The sequence below is a fragment of the Callospermophilus lateralis genome, chromosome 11 (genome assembly GCF_048772815.1).
Source record: "Callospermophilus lateralis isolate mCalLat2 chromosome 11, mCalLat2.hap1, whole genome shotgun sequence".
In the NCBI taxonomy this organism is placed as follows: Eukaryota; Metazoa; Chordata; class Mammalia; order Rodentia; family Sciuridae; genus Callospermophilus; species Callospermophilus lateralis.
This window is the reverse complement of record NC_135315.1, coordinates 17,159,638-17,176,606: the sequence shown is the minus strand read 5'-3', so window position 1 is coordinate 17,176,606 and position 16,969 is coordinate 17,159,638. Positions and strand designations below refer to the sequence as shown.

The window sequence follows — 16,969 nt, the reverse complement described above, 5'->3', positions numbered from 1 at the left end:
GTCTCAAAATAAAAAAATAAGGGGGGTGAGGAGCTGGAGATGTAGCTCAGTGGTAATTGTCCCTGGGATAAATCCTCAGTACCCACAAAAAGGTTAGGAAACCTTGCCTTAGGAGTATAATGCAAATGAATAATTACAATACTTTAAGAATTACAGAATGACTAGATTTTATGAATATAGATGTGCAGAAGAAGCACAGAGAAGCCCAGAGCCTGACTACAAGCTTTAACAGGGATAGTATTTAGGAAAAAATGTCATCTTCTGATTCATCAATTTCCACAACACAACTCCAACTTGACTTTCAGCCTTACTTTCTGTTTCTTTCCAACAATAGGGCTGTAAAACTGGTTTAAGTTGTAAAGTCTATACCTTGCTTAGTGTGTCCCTCTTCCCAGAATATAGAAAGCAGTCTCTTTCTTCCTCCTATTCAAAACTACTCAGCATTTAAGACCTCATTCAAGCTCTCTCTCCTCCAGGAAGTCTTCAGTAATTCTCTTTAAACTCCTAAATAACTTATCATCTGTATCGCTTAGTTGGTATTTAATCATGTTCTGGCTTTTGATATCATTTGTTAGGTTATGTTGCTTAACTTTTAAATAATTATTTAATATTTATATTTCATCTTTAGATTGGCAGCTCACTTAAGATAGAACTTAGCTGGCGTACCTGTAGCAACCACTGCCTTTGTGTATTATGCGATAATACTTTAAAAAACATGAAAAAGGTGGTACTATGTGTTGGGCATTACCTACCATAGATTCTTGGTGTCTCTTAAGCTCTTAAGCTCATAACAATTTGAATATATCAGATTACTAGAAAAGTAGTTTCTTTAAAATGTATAGGCAGTCAACCTCTACAAATAACCATCTGACCCAACATGTCCATGGTGCCATGATTAAAAACCCCTGGCTGGATTGAAAACCTTACAGAGTGCCTCCAAGTTCCCCCAAAATGGGGTTAGTAAGACCCACTGTAATGGTTTCACATGATGGGCTTCACGAGAGTACAGTATAAGGGTTAAGGGCATGGACTGGAGTCCAGAGCACCTGGGTTCAAATCTGATACTACCACTTAATAAGTATAAACCTTGGACCAGTTACTCCACCTTTCTGAGATTCAGTTTCCTGCTCCACAAAATGGGAGCAATATAGCATCTACCTCATAAGGTTTTTGTGAGGATTAAATAAATTAATACACAAAATAATAAGTAAAGCACTTAGAACAGTGTCTTCCACTAAACATCATCAATATCATCACTGACCTAAACATAAGACAGGAGAAAATACCATTTTACTGAGGAGTCACAGAAGTGAAATTTGTCGATAGAATGATTTTTTTAAGATTGAAAAGAAATTTGTGAACAGTTCCCCATATGTCAAAATTTTTGCTCTCCCACAGATACCTTCTCCCTTCTCCCCTCCACTGCTTCCTCAGCCACCTAAAGACCTGGATGCAAAGGTTCCCTTGTTTGGAGGGAAGACAAACTATCACTATAACACAGACAGTACCGGGAGGAAGCTGTTTGTTATGAATGGAGAAACTGCTTTTCTCTTTTTAGTAAAGTAGGATAGGTGTCCTTTCTAGCCTCTGTCATCAAAGTCCTTAGAATCCAGGTCCATAACCCTTGGCTCTTCTCTTCCACTGAAAGTTTTGTGAAGGTCACAGGACATACCTGTACCCTGCCTGCTCTGTGCCAATGGCCGCTACAAAAGAGAAATAGCCTGTGACATTATCTTTTTGTTTGTTTGCTTTTTAAGTTATACACTAGAGATATAAGACCACAGTAAAACACAAAGAGGGGGATAATATAGTAAAAGAACAAAAGTTTCCCTTCATTCCTCTAACTTCCTTTCACAGAAGTAAACAACTTTTTCAATTTAACATGTCCTGAGTTTATGATGCATTTACTTTCAGTTTTATGTATTTATTAACACAATTATGTCTGTTTATTTGGAGCTATTTCATTTTAAGGTAGGTTCTGTTATATTCTATAATGTCGATATATCATAGTTTATTTAATCATTTCCCTACCAATGGACATTCAGGTTAAGACTTAGACTTCAACTTGGTAGTGACCCAACTGCTCATCTGTAAGTAACTAAACTGTAGTTGCCAGGAAATCTAATCCACTGGTGACTCTGTAAACAACTCTACCCCTCCAAAAGATTTATTTCTTAAAGTCTGTCTTTAAGTCTGTCTTTAACTAAAAAAAGGCCAAATGAATTTACATAGTTTGACTTTGAGATACAGGCATAACTACATATTTCTATTCAAGTATAAATTCAAAGTAAAATTTTCGATTTATAAAAAGTTACCTATAATATTTTTAGGCTATATGCTTTGTCTCTAAACCCTGCTGGAGAGATTTTAGAAATCACATGGTCAGAAGCCATTTTCTTCTAATTAAAAAATTATATAAATTTCTTGATCTAAAGTAAGAATTAGTAAATTAGTACATTCTTCATATTCAGGTATCATCTATAAGCAGTTAATGAAAAATCAGAAGGGAAAAGTTTTGTATATCTTACTACTAAGCAACTGCTTTCTTTTTCTCTGCTAATAAATTGCAGGCAGACTTGAACAGATGTCAGGCTGGCATTCAAAATCTAAAATATAGCTGAAAAGCAAGTTATGACTAATACAAGGAAAAAAGATGAATGTCAGAAAGCTTCATTTTTTTTCTCTTTTTTTCAAATTTCAGATAAGCTCTTTAGCCTTAGGGTTCCTTTTACAGAGCCCTGGAGTTCGGCTAGATGTCTTAACCCCCATTTAAATTGCAATCTCTCCTCATGAGTGGGGGTGTGAAAATGCATTTTAAGAGTGTCAGTGTTTATGTTAATCTTAGCCAGAACTCCCTTTCTCCCAAATATGGCTCACACAAAACCTTGGTGCCCTTTCTTCCACTACGTTTTATTTGCACTGTTCTTAGCATGTGAAAGATGTCTGGGTGTGATTGAAAGGCTCCTTATCTTCTCCACAGCTCTACTTCATAGAGGAACTAGTTTTACTTATGATATCAGAAAAAAGAGTTGCTTTCCTCTTGAATTTCAAAAGAAACCTTAAAAATACAGATTGAAAATGGGCTTAGAGAGGAAAGCACAGGGAAAAGACAACCAAAAAGAACACAGCTTCAGTTTCAAAGAATGGGGGCACAAGACCACAACAAGGGGCATTCTTCCCCGCTAGGTGGCCTGCACGTCCAGAGCCTGAAGACTCTAGAAAGACAGGGAGGCAGAGACCTACAGTCTCTATACCCTTTCTCTTCTAGCTCCTCTGCCAAAGCTCCTTTCTTTGGGTAGCTACAGACCTACTCCCCAGATTACATTTAGCAGTTATTCCAGTATTCATTGAATAGGATTTAGTTTTTTGTTTTGACAGTTACTGTTCAGAGATTGTTGCCAGGGATGTTGAAAAATGAGGTTTCTCTGCAGAAATTCTCTTTGCCAACAAAAGAGCTACAATGAGAATTCAGTAATTAATCAGTCAGTTATTTATCATGAGCATTCTCTACAAATTGCACATGGGGAACAAATGTGGTAATACCTGAACAGAAGAATATATTCAATTGCATCTGAAAATGGCTCAAGGGCAGCAATCTGCTTGCTGCTCTTATTTACCTGAACTTTCAGACGCCAACTTCTGATGCTCACACTTATACCCTAGGATTCATGGCGCTGAATGTTATCCCACAAAGTAATAATTTAAGGTCATTTCTAATTAAACATCTATTGTTGGGGGGTTGGAGGACATTTTAACTAAATACCTATTTGGTACTCACTAACATCAAGGTACAAGTCTTGTTTTCTTTGCTAATATTTCCACATACTTCCAAAGAACAGCTGCTACACTTGGGCTACAGACAAGAAAAAAGTAGCTATCCTGAATAAAACAACAGCAAATGCCTCAGGTGATAGTCCCCCAAAGTCATTCCTTTCCTATTTTTACAGATAGCCTCTATCCCTCTGTCTGTCTGGCTTTATGTGATTTCCTTTTCTCTTTAAGGATTTCCTTGGTTTTAATTCTTCAAAGATATAACAAAAGCAAGAAGGTATACACTATGTATCTGAAAGTACTTCAAGAGATTGGAAATTCTATGACAGTTATTTTTACATGTGTCACATCATTTGATCCCTAATTTTCCTGCATAATTGTGTGCCTCTGGTTAAGTCATTTAGTCTTCTTTACCCCCACAGCAATATTCTGTGTGTATCTAACCTACATTTTTAATTTTGAAAAGGAAACATGAAGTTTTACAAACAAAAGGAAAGAACTATACTACCCAGAAGCATTGTAATTAATCTCATAAACACAATGACAGAAGAAAATTCTAAATTTATCACTTTGTAAATTTGAAAAACTGATATATATAGGCAAAAAATCCATTTGGTTAAAATTCCTATTTACAAAGTAGAAGTTCTCCAGATTCCATGTAAGATAATGATTTGTTCTTAGTCAAAAATAAAGTTATCTGCTTAAAGCAAAAAGCCTTATAACCTACATAAATTATTCCTTTCTAATATTTTTATTTGAATTGATTTAACCAATCATACTCAGTGTCTAATTGAATCCAAAACCATAGTTTTGCCTATTTAGTTAACAAAGAGTGAAGAAAAAACAATCAGCCAATTTTGTTCCTACTTGGCAGAGTGAAAGAATGCAGGGTACGCGTAAGAGACACTTGTATAATTTTATTTATATTCTATCCAAATGCAGCAATTTTCATTTTTACATACCTTTACCAACTTAATGAGAACTTTATGACCACAGTGTATCTGGAGTGCAAGGAAGAATTTTACTGTCTAATTCCCCCAGAATTCAAAGGGGTGGGGGAAGAAGCTTCTATTGGATAATGAGGAATGACACATGCATAGCAAGAGAATTATTTCTCAGTCATTTAGCCATAAAAAGGTAGCTTAATTTTCTTTAGATTTTCAGAAACTTCATTTAGAATAAAGAAATAATGATTATTCTATTCAGCTAAAAAGCCAAGGTAGCTTTACACTAACTGACTTTTAAAAAAATCAAATTGATAATGCATGCTTCTTAAAAGCAAAAAGCCATAAAGAGAAAATATATGACTTTTGTTTAAAAACAACAAAACTTATATTTTGTATAATTGAATTAATGTAAACATCTTAGAAAAAACAAATCCACAAGAAAGGTTCTGGACAGTAGCACTCAAAAATTCAAATCCACTGTCCTTAGTTAAAAAACACATGAATAATAAAAGGCATACAACCATAATTTAACTCATTTAGATACAAATACCAGAACAGGTTAAGTTCACTAATAAATTCTAAACCTATTTTTATTGAATTTCAAACTCTTGTACAGTCGACAAAGTCACAGACTGGTAGGAGTTTTACTCTTTTATATATTAACTATGTATGTTACCCCAGACAGGCCCTCAGGAGCAGGATCTGGATAACATACCAACAAGAAACTAACATACCAACAAGAAACTAATGTCTAATAATGAAATCCTCAAGAGCTTCCAAACAGAAAATATTTATAATCAAAGACACAGCTTACTACAGATGTAGTTATTTTTTTATTTGTTGGCTGGATAATATAAATGTTCAGAGATTGAATCACTAGGTCTCAGTCCTGAAAATCAATAAAAATATTTCATATGAAAAGTTTAAAATATTTGGAATCATCCCTTCAACTCTGCTTTTACCCAAATACACTTAAACAATATTTCCATGTCTAGATCAAAAACTTTTCTGGATTTATTGTGCCTTAAAATACACTACCATGATAGTGAGTTATCCCAATTTTTACTATTTTCCAAATTAGAATTCTGTTTTTTATTGAATTGGCCTTTGTATCTTTCAGATAAAAGGTATGCTATTGTCATTTCAAGGTGTATAAAACTCAGGTGATGAGGGTCTCTGTCATTTTCTCTTAATCCAATTCCAAACTCGACCTTTACCCAGTGAACAGGTGTGTGCCGTGCCTGTAATTTCTTAGAGTGAGCGACCAGGCAGAAAAGCTATCAACAATAAGGGGCTAATACAATCCAAGTACTTAGTGCCTAAAAAGCAGTTCTTATCCCCACCATGATGAATATACTTTTATCTCCCAGTAGCAATTTAAAGAGAAAGAATGATGAGGGAAGGGGAGTAACATATTTGTATTCCCTCTGTTTTTCTAGATCCTGTTTTTACACTAATAGACTGCCAGAAGCTATTATGTTATAAATTCCTTTCTCAGATATTCTGTTGCTCACATTCCAATCCAGCGGATGATATGGATATGAAAGCAGTCATGACAGCATTTCCACTGGGCAAATAAAGTCACTTCACACAGATAAATTAAATAAACCTTCAAGAGGAAAATGATAAATGCATAGAGCATTTCTTTATATGCAATATGGAAACGCCTGTGTATATCCTGAATTTGTCTTTTTGGATCAAGCTTATCTAATTTAAAAACATGCCATGTATCCATCTACCAGGTATGAAGATATACTAATGAGATAATGCGATAGTACAAAAAAAAAAGAAGTAGCATAGATAATGATTAATAATAACAATAATAATCATAGATAATGATTATTCAGCAGGGTAAACATGACCCATAATGAATCTTTAGAATCAGGTAAAATTTCTAAATATGCCCTATGAAAAAAAAAATTCTAAACTAACTAAATAAGTTGAACAACCCAAATATTATTTCTATGATTTCACCATAAAATTGAAGATTTTGAAAAATTTTCAGAAAATTTATTTTTTTTAAAAAAGTTAAAACTGAAAAAAAATATTTTGACAGGTTTGAATAATTTCAAAACCACTGAAAAGAGATTATCTCTTAATTTTTTTAAAATATAAACTTTTATGAAATTTTCCCTTTTGAACTCACCCATCTGCTCCACAATCTCTGGAGGAAATACTCTCGAAGCAAATGCTCGTCGAAAAATGTCTGAAAATTCTTTGTCCAGACCTCCTATTCCCATTTTCTCAAAGTTCCAGTCAGGATTGATGATAGATTGGCGATTTTCCTTGGTTTTAGCTTTGCCTATGTCAAATAAATATAATCAAATGTGAAACAACAACTTCATCTCCAAGTGTAAAAACACAGATAGATACTCTCTGGTCATCTCAAGTGAACAGACAAGCTACCCTTATTCAAAGAAGAACATACCCTTGGAGGATTTTCTAATAAAAAGAGTGAGTTTGCTTTATCTACTTTGGTTCCCATTTATGGTCAGTAATAAATTTTCAAAACAACTAGCTAAACTTATGCTGTGGTTTACTTGTCATCAATTCATAGAACTTGTTTTCACTAGCCTTTAATCTAACCAAATTAATTAACTTGGTTGATTAGAAGAAACACCACATGCATATCAAATGAAGACAACACTAGTTGCCAGAAAGGCAACTGAAATCTAGCAATCTCTCAAAGCTCTTAAAAAGTTATGTTATATTTAAAAATACATGTAGTTGTCTAGATTAAGCTTGTAATCAGTACGTAACACCCCCTTAGCCTAAGAAGATACACTAGTGAGTTTGATGTCTTATTTGCTTTTTTTCAAATGTCCACAAAAGTCTAAAATCACTCTAAAGACCATTGACTACAAAATTCACGTTTACGATTCTCTTACAAGGGTAAAAAATATCTAATTTAAATGTCAGAGTGCCACCTAAAGTAACTTAACAGAATCACATTTACTATTTCACATACAAAGAACAAGTTACCTTAGTATACTCTACTATTAACAACAACAAGAAAAGGTAAGAACATAGTTTTTATACAGTCAGGGAAGAAAATATCATATTTTAAAAAGTTTAAAATATCACATTAAAGAAATTTTATGGTTAGAGTTTTGAGATTTCTTTTAGGCTATCAAAAATATTTTGCTTACATTCTACTGCCCTCTTGTGGTCAAATTCACTGCAAGCCTATCACACCTTTACTTGGATTACTTGGAAATACCTGCATTGTGTGAAAGTTATGCAATGCCCTTAAGATAAAATATCTTAACAAAAGGTGTAAAAATAAATAAATAAATAAATATGTGTGTTGGATCAAAAATATATTGGAACATACCCAGCATTTATAAAATTACATTATATAGTCATAAAAAATTATATGTAGAGGTATACTTAAGATGCTTGAAAAATGTTAAACCAAAAAAAAAAAAAACCCTCAAAAAATCATAAAACACAGTATAAAAATAAAAATTTAGAATATGAGTTGTTTTCAAGGGAATGTCTATCTATATTTTATAATTAATATAAACAATAAGATAAAATAGTAATTGATGGACCAAGAAAATAGGCCACACATGTAGAGAAAGTTACATAAACTTGAAAATGATAGTGTGCAGTAGTGTGCAATCAATGAAAACCCTCTACTTTCTAATGTAGTAGACATGAACATAGTTAAATTGATCAAAAGTAAGAATTATTATTCAGTTAATAGCACTGCTATTTTGATGAGCTACTGTTCTTCAATACTAAATTGCATTATTTTAATATAATAAAAGTAGGGCTGGGCTGGGATTGTGGCTCGGTGGCAGAGTGCTTGCCTCACATGTATGAGGCACTAGGTTCAATCCTCAGCATGACATAAAAATAAATAAAGGTATTATGTCTAGCTACAACTAAAAAAATATTTTTAAAAAAGCACGGCTAAAGAACAAGAATGGGACTGGATGGACTATGAACATAGTCCAAAGCATTCATCCTTTGATCACTAATAAAAGTGATGACAGTATCTCATTTAATACAACCACCAGATGACCAATTATAACTGACCAGTTTTCAAGGTCATGAAAGATAATGAAATTCTGAGAAACTACACTAAATGCAATATCAGATGATCCTGAATGAGATCCTGGACCAGAAAAAGAACGTAATGGGAAAAACTGGTGAAATCCAAATAAAGTCTATAGTTTAGTTAGTAGCATTGAAACTGCTATTTTAACGAGCTACTGTTCTTAATTTCTTAATTTTGTTAACTATACAGGGTTATTTAAGATGTTCACATCAGAGGAAGTTTGTGAAAGGTAGATAGTAGTTCTCTGAGCTATTTCTGCAAATCTCCTATAAGCCTAAAATTATCAGAAAATTTAAAGTTAAAAAATTAATTTCATTGTTTCTTTTTACTTATTTTTAGTATAGCTCTTAGGAAATTTAAAATTGCATGTTTCATATTGTATTTGGATATTCTATTTGGATAACACTGATCCAGATGAAGATTTTAAACTTTTTCATCAGAATATCTGACAAATATGAAATATGCCAAGATTTTGGGATAAGCCATCTTACAGGAAGGACATTCCCCTCTTTTCCTTCCCTGCTTGAAAATCACTTTAGTTGAATCACATTTAATAATAGTTCCATTTTACTTGGAATTTTTTAAAACTGTATCTCTTACCAATAAGATTGAGTGATGAATTTTCTGCTTTTTCAAATGCGACTTGACTATTTCCAATAACCAGTCCTACTTCAATCTACATAGAAAGATAATAATTAATAGGCTAATAGCAGACTTTTGGACTTCTCAATGCAAGGCAAAAAATGAAGAGAAAATGAACTCTCTGTGCAAAGCAAATCTCCCCCATTATTATTTGAGTCACTTTTACTTTTTTTATATACATCCTATAATTGCTACATGCTTTATTTCAATAATGCTCTTCTTCTTTATTTATAATAAATATCTTTAATTAATATTTGTGTGCATATACAAATATGTAACAAATCCCACCATTGTGTACAGTTTTAATGCAACAATTAAAAAATGCGAAAACAAAAATAATATCTTCATTCAGCTAGGATTATGAATACTTATACAAACCTCAAATTACTATTAGGTCTGCAAATAACTATATTTTAATTTGTATATTAGTAACAATGCTTTATGAAAGCATTTTTCTCCCTACCAAAAAGAAAATTCACCATATGAAAAAATGCAAAGCAAGTAAATAGTTAGGAAAATTATATTAATCTGCACAATTCACATCACAAAGGTTATTTAATAAAGATTAGAAACAAAGCACACCTTCTGTTTTTTACCAGTTGCAGGCTCTCCCTTCAAGATGCTAGGATCCATGGCTTCAATATCCTTCACCAGTAAACCAAAAAGCTTTTCATTGAAGCTAAACACAAGCTATGTAGAAAAGAGGTAAGGGGAGAAATTTTATTTCATGATATAATGGCCTGATCCTCACATTATCACCAATTTTTCCAAATGCAGAAAATCAGTTTTTACCTCTCTTAAATATGCTCCACCAGCACACTACTCACATAGCCAATGAGAATAAAGGGGAACTACAATTTATTATCTGCTAGGGATCAAACACTTTAGGAGGTTACATAATGAATTCTGCCAAACATTCTCGGGAATAGAAATTCTAAGCAATGGGGCTCAGAGTCACAGTAAACAATGCCCGGGTGTATGACTCTAAAATTCATGCTTTAGATTGTACAAAATGCCTGCCACACAATTGCAGAAACAGCTCTGAATGCTTAATTATTAATTCACCAAGTACTTGTTGAGTGCCTTCTACAATCTAGACCCTCTTCCATGAGTTGGAATACAAAAGTACTACTACTAACCACTACAAGTGAGAGTAAATACTAGGAATAGTGATTTGGGCTAAGATATTTTTTTTTATTCTGGAGTGTTTTCTTTCATGTATTTATTGACACATACATGTTATTGAGTTTAAAATGAAAACAAACATCAAAGCATTTTCTATTAAACATTCTTCTAAGCATTTTTTACTAAGATACTAAAGCTAAAGGCAAAAGCAAAAACAATAAAGTTTAGGTAGGTAATCTGCATACAATTATTAGTCAAAATATGCAGGAATCCGTAAGGGATAAAGCATAGCCCCCAAACCAATGGACAGGTAGTCAACAATTATCAGCTAAATGGCATCTGGGGGAGCCTTCCAGATCATTCAAAACAAAACTGCACCAGTGGAACACTGGGTTCACTTATGTCAGAGTACTTCCCACGTGGCATTTCTAAGCCATTAGGGATCAGAATGCTAGGGAGCAGCAAATCTCAAGCATTTTAATCTCAGAATGCCATTATATACTGCTAAAAATTTTGAGGACTCCAAAGAGCTTTTGTTTATGTGGATTAGACCCACTGACATTCATCATATTAGAGATTATTAGAACAAAAAATTTTATCATTAATTTAAAATTAATAGTGATAAATCTATTATGTGTTAACATAAATAACATTTTTAATTTAAAAAAACCCTATTTTCTGAAACAAAAATAAGAGGAGCTTTGCATAGAACAGATATATCCAAGATATGTGATTAAAAAGTAAGGGAGTTATACTTACTAAGCCTGCACAATTCTAGTCAGAAAAATTCCAAAGTAGCTTTCAGCTTAAGATGCATATGTAGTTACAGTGAGAAGAGTGGTGCTGTCACATTTTTCTAAATTTCTTTGATGTCTGGTTTATGGCAAACACCTCACATCTGCTTAAACAGTCAGTGCACTGTGCTAGCACAAACCACGGAGTCAGCAACCCTCCACCACACACTTGTGGAAGAATATAAGGAACATGACAAAAACATCTTGGCACTATTATGAAAGTAGTTTTGACTTTGTAGATCCCTGAAAAGGTCTCAGGGAACCCCAGGGTCTCTGGACTACACTTTAGAACTGCTGCTGTGGAGCTAAGGTATGAGGAAGGAGTCTGAAATGACTAAGAAAGTCACTAAGGAGACAAATGTGAAAGTAAAATTTTGAAAAAAAGAAGAATCTTTCTTAGGAGGTTAATTATGTGATATTTACTGAAGTCCAAATAAAGGACAATACGGACAAATGTCTTCTTTTTTTTCTTTGTTTGGCAGTGTTTGGAATTGAACCCTGGGCTTCGCACAACTTGGTGAGGTATACCCACAGTCCTTGGCAAATGTTTTTTAATGAAGGTTTTGGCTTTAAATTTTCTAAAAAAAAAAGAAAAAAAATTTTTGAACATATACACAATTTTTTTTAGATTCTCAAATCCAAAACCAAAAGATGTCATAAACTACTTTTATACAGAAATACATTAGGAAAAGAGAAAGATATCCCAGAAATAAAACAAATGTCCTGCAAGTAAAAAAAAAAAAAAGAAACAAAGAAAGAAAGAAACTCAGATTTATATCTGCAATGTTCCTAAATTTGCAGAGGGAAAAGCAACTGTAACTATATATGACATCTTAAGCTGAAAGCTACTTTAGAATTTTTCTGACTAGAACTGTGCAGGCTTAGTAAGTATAACTCCCTTACTTTTTAATCACATATCTTGGATATATCTGTTCTATGCAAAGCTCCTCTCAGTTATTAAAAAGTAGAAGTAATTTTGGATAACAACAGGGATTAGAATACCTATTAAGTGAAAGGAAACAAAGAAAACTTAAATCTACCTGCTGCCCCACTGAGAAGGCCTGGTTGTTGAACTGTTGAATAAATTCTGCTGCCATCTTGTCGGTGTCATAAGGGTTGGAGTCGATGTTTTTTTTCTGCAGGAAATCAATCTCGATGGTCATTGTGCCAATACACTGTTTAGCTTTGTCAAATGTATACAAAGAGACTAAGGGGGAAAAAAGAAGCATTTTTTTAAAAAAAAATTATAAGGACACAAAATTCTTTCTAAGTTTCTAGTAACTTAATTTTCAAATAAATGAATCATAACAGCACTTGATCAAAAGGGGCTTAATACAGCCTTCATCAGAGGGACACACAGGCACAGATTTAAAAAATAATAGCCACTAGAGATTTTCTTCCTCATCTGAATTCATTAGAAAATACTGAACAGCCAGGTGTGGTGGCACACACCTTTTCCTCCTTCTCCTTTAAACAGAGGACAACATGACAATATTAGAAGTACCAGTAGAGTTGGCATACCAAGTGCTTTCCAAAGAATATTTTTATTTGACACAAGAAAGAACCACAGTTAGAGGTAGGTAGATTCTTTTGCCCAGGAAAGTAAGATGGAGGGGGTTAAAAAGAAGCCTTGGGAAACATGTTTAATAGGGAGATTCACTCTAAAGAAGTTAGAATGTGACATTTCTAATGCTATGATAACATTTACTGAGCACCTAACTCTATCAAGGAAATATAGTAAGTTTTACATGTAAATTTAGAAAAGAAAAAAAAAATACTAAATAAATAAATAAGATGTTCTAGAGCCTTAAAATAGAGGGAGTTGTGAGAATGTAGTTCTAATACATATATCTTCTTTATTAGTAATTATATATTTGTCACATAAAAATAGTACTCTTGATATATTCAGTTTTGTGATTAAAATAAATTTCAACTATTTCTTTTTTAATTGTATTTATTAAAATAGTTAAAAACTAAAAAAATAAATAAATAAATTTAGAAAAGAACAAGAGCCATGTTTTTAAATCATTTTTATATTAACAGTGTCTAACAGTATTTTTCATGTGCTTAATACATTCATGAACTGCATAAATGAAACAACAGCAAAAATTCCCATGATCTCCATGCTAATAACAAAGTAAGCAAGACAAGCATATAGGGGCTGGGGATTGGCTCAAGTGGTAACGTGCTTGCCTGGCATACGTTCGGCCCGGGTTTGATCCTCAGCACCACATACAAACAAAGATGTTGTGTCCGCCAAAAAAAAACTAAAAAATAAATATTAAAAAAATTCTCTCTCTCTCTCTCTCTCTCTCTCTCTAAAAAAAAAAAGACAAGCATATATAAAAATCTTTAGATAAGAAAATTCCTATTCAAGCCAAGTAAAAAGTTCTAAAATGGCTTTTAGGTTACACTGTCATCAATTTAAATATTAAAGCATACACGCAATTTTATATCATATAATAACTATTCAACAAAAATCTTTAATTACATCACACACAGTTCAAATAACACAGCTTTAGAAAAATAGGTAAAAAGAAATGTTCGTAAATGACATACAATTAAAAAAAAGCATTTCTATAGGACAAAGTCTGATTCTTGTATTTTTGTTGTTGTTGTTATTGTTGTACTGGAGATTGAACCCAGGAGTGGTTAATCACTGAGTCACATCCCCAGCCCTTTTTTTATATTTTACTTAGAAACAGGGTCTTGCTGAGTTACTTAGGACTTTGCTAAATTGCTGAGGCTGGCTTTAAACTTGAAATCCTCCTGCCTCAAGCTTGGGAGCTGCTGGGATTACAGGCTTTGTCAAATGTATATAAGGAGTATAGGGGGAAAAAAAGGAGGTGGCATGCACCTCCCCGAGATTTTTAAGTCAGATTGAAAAGTGTATTTTTAAAAAAAAGTATCACATTACATCATAATGTATTGGGATCATTAAGAAAGAATAGAATAAGCTACCAAGAAATCTTCAAGGGAATTTTTGCATTTTGAGTTTCCCCAAAAAGAAAATTTGATTATGTCCAGTAAAAAAAATTTTTTTTAAAGTTTATCACTGGGCTGGGGTTGTGGCTCAGCGGTAGAGCACTCGCCTTGCACGTGAAAGACCCTGGGTTCTATCCTCAGCACCACATAAAAATAAATGAATAAAATAAAGGTATTGTGTCCAACTACAACTAAAAAATAATTTTAAAAAAGTTTATCACTGCTTTTTGATAGGGCTTAATGCATATAAACTTTACATTCCTCCTGTGTTCCCTATAGATCACTGTCCTAAAATTTGCCAATGGTCTCTTTAGAATACAGTAGAAGTTCTTCTAAGCAACCTCCCCTGAGCTGACTCACAGAAATTTTTTACTCCTCCCATATATACCACTCTGCAGGTGGCTTGCCTAATGCTCAGTTTGCAAGTACCTCATGTGCCACTGGAGTGCTACACAGCATGGATTAACTATGTTCATTTTCTAATCTGTTTATGCTAATTTTCTTATTACAGGAACTATGCCATACAATTAAGTAGTATAATAACTTGACATTTGGGCATTCTAGAATTGGTATTATAAAACTAAGTGGAAAGTTTTAAAGAAAACCTTAAAAAAAGTTTTTTTTTTTCCTAAAAAGCATCATTAATATAAACAAGAAAATCAGAAATTAGAGGAGAAATCCACAAAAATCCAAAAGGATTCTGCACTCCTAAATGATTCAAAAGGTCTAAGCTCTACTTCGATCTCAAAAAAATCTATATAGAAATTATAGTTGAAGTTTTTATGTACAAAAGACAACACAAAAGTTATACTCTAATTGTGTATAATGAATCAAAATGCATTCTGCTGCCATATATACCAAATTAAGATAGATAAATACAATTTTTTAAAAACCACAGGCTTTACAAATATTTTAAAAACACAACAACAATAACAACAACAAAAACAAAAAGACAACACAGAACTCTGATCTATAGACCAAAACTACAGGAAAAGGCTTTTAACCAAGTTTACAATTAACTTCTAGTCCCAGTCACATCTGATAAGTTTCCACAGTTCTCAAAAAAAGATTGTATTTTTATATTTTCTCTGGACAAGAGGTATGGCACTTTTGCGAGTTAGCATGATAAAACAGCAAGAAGCTAAACAGAAAAGTCACTGTAGTGTAGCTTTCAATTGATCTATCATTATTACGAAACAAGTGTTGCAAAGATTCTAGTGGTTTGCAAACCTAAATATTCTCTTTAAAGGGGATTTTTGAGTCTCTGAGTTTCCATGGATCCAGCAGGAATCCACATAAATCATTTAAGCTCTCTGTGCCTTCATTCATCACATTTGTAAATCAAGAGGACTGAACTAGGTGAGTCTTCGTGGTCACTCATACTCCAAATTCTATTCTAAGCTTATTTCTTATATTCTAACCACTTGAGTTATGTATAAGAATTTCCTGTAAATTCTTTGAATTAAATTACTTGTGTAATCATATTTTTATATTTGGCTTACTATCTTAAAGGGGGCAAACACATTTAAATATTTCAAAAGCAAAGTAACAAAGCCTGATTAAAATGGAAAAAGTATCAAAGATCAAAGAATAAGTTTGAGTCATGTCTGAAAATTTCAGAATACTCTCCTGCTCCAATTCTGGAAGTTTTGTTTCTTCTTAATATTCCCTAGAAAGTTCAGGTTATTTGCTAAGTAACTTTTACAGGCCAGAGAGATTGTTTCCTCTATATCATGAAAAAATACTTAAATATTAATGTAAAATATTAATGAGTTACTTAGGAATTCCATTTTCAGGTGTCTGTCCTAGAAATGCCCTTGACCTTTGCCTAAAAAGGAATCTATAGAAAGGCTCATTGCAATACTTTTGCCAAACACTGAAAAACATCAGTAGGGAAACAATGAATAAAATGCAGTAGATTCAGAATGTGGAACACTGAATAGCAATTTTTATTAAAATAAAAACTTTATATTTAATAAAGATGGATGGCCCATGACACAAATTATTGAGTGAAAAAACATATTTTAGAAATATTTGCATAGCAAGAATTAATTTCAAAAATCAATAAATGGGATGGATTCAAACTAAAAAGCTTCTCTCAGCAAAAGAAATAATCAGTGAGGTGAATAGTAAGCCTACTAATTGGGAACAAAGTCCTATCACACGCCCATCAGCTAGAGCACTAATGTCTAGAACATATAAAGAACTCAAAATCTTAACACCAAAAAAACAACCCAATCAATAAATGCGCCAAGGAACTGAACAAACACTTCTCAGAAGATGATATACAATCAATCAATAAATATATGAAAAAAAAATGTTCAACATCTCTAGCAATTAGAGAAATGCAAATCAAAACTAAGATTTCATCTGACTCCAGTCAGAATGGCAGCTATTAAGAATACAAACAACAATAAGTTTTGGTGAGGATTTAGGGAAAAAGGCACACTCATTCATTGCAGGTGGGGCTGCAAATTGGTACAGCCAACATGGAAAGCAGTATGAAGAATCCTTGGAAAATTGGGAATGGAACCACCATTTGACCCAGCTATCCCATTCCTCAGTCTATACCCAAAGGACTTAAAAACAGCATATTACAGGGACATAGCCACATCAATGTCTATAGTAGCACAATTCAC

The 16,969-nt window shown here is 33.0% G+C and overlaps 1 protein-coding gene across 1 annotated transcript in view; it reads right to left on the bottom strand.

The window, feature by feature from the left end:
• Nsf (N-ethylmaleimide sensitive factor, vesicle fusing ATPase) overlaps positions 1-16,969 on the bottom strand; it is a 146,411-nt gene that overhangs the window by 91,847 nt on the left and 37,595 nt on the right. Inside the window, exons 5-8 of the mRNA XM_076870409.1 lie at positions 12,386-12,552; positions 10,009-10,116; positions 9,385-9,460; positions 6,865-7,020 (exon numbers count right to left, since the gene is read on the bottom strand). Coding sequence (XP_076726524.1) covers positions 6,865-7,020; positions 9,385-9,460; positions 10,009-10,116; positions 12,386-12,552 — 507 coding nt within the window. The remainder of the gene's footprint in view (positions 1-6,864; positions 7,021-9,384; positions 9,461-10,008; positions 10,117-12,385; positions 12,553-16,969) is intronic.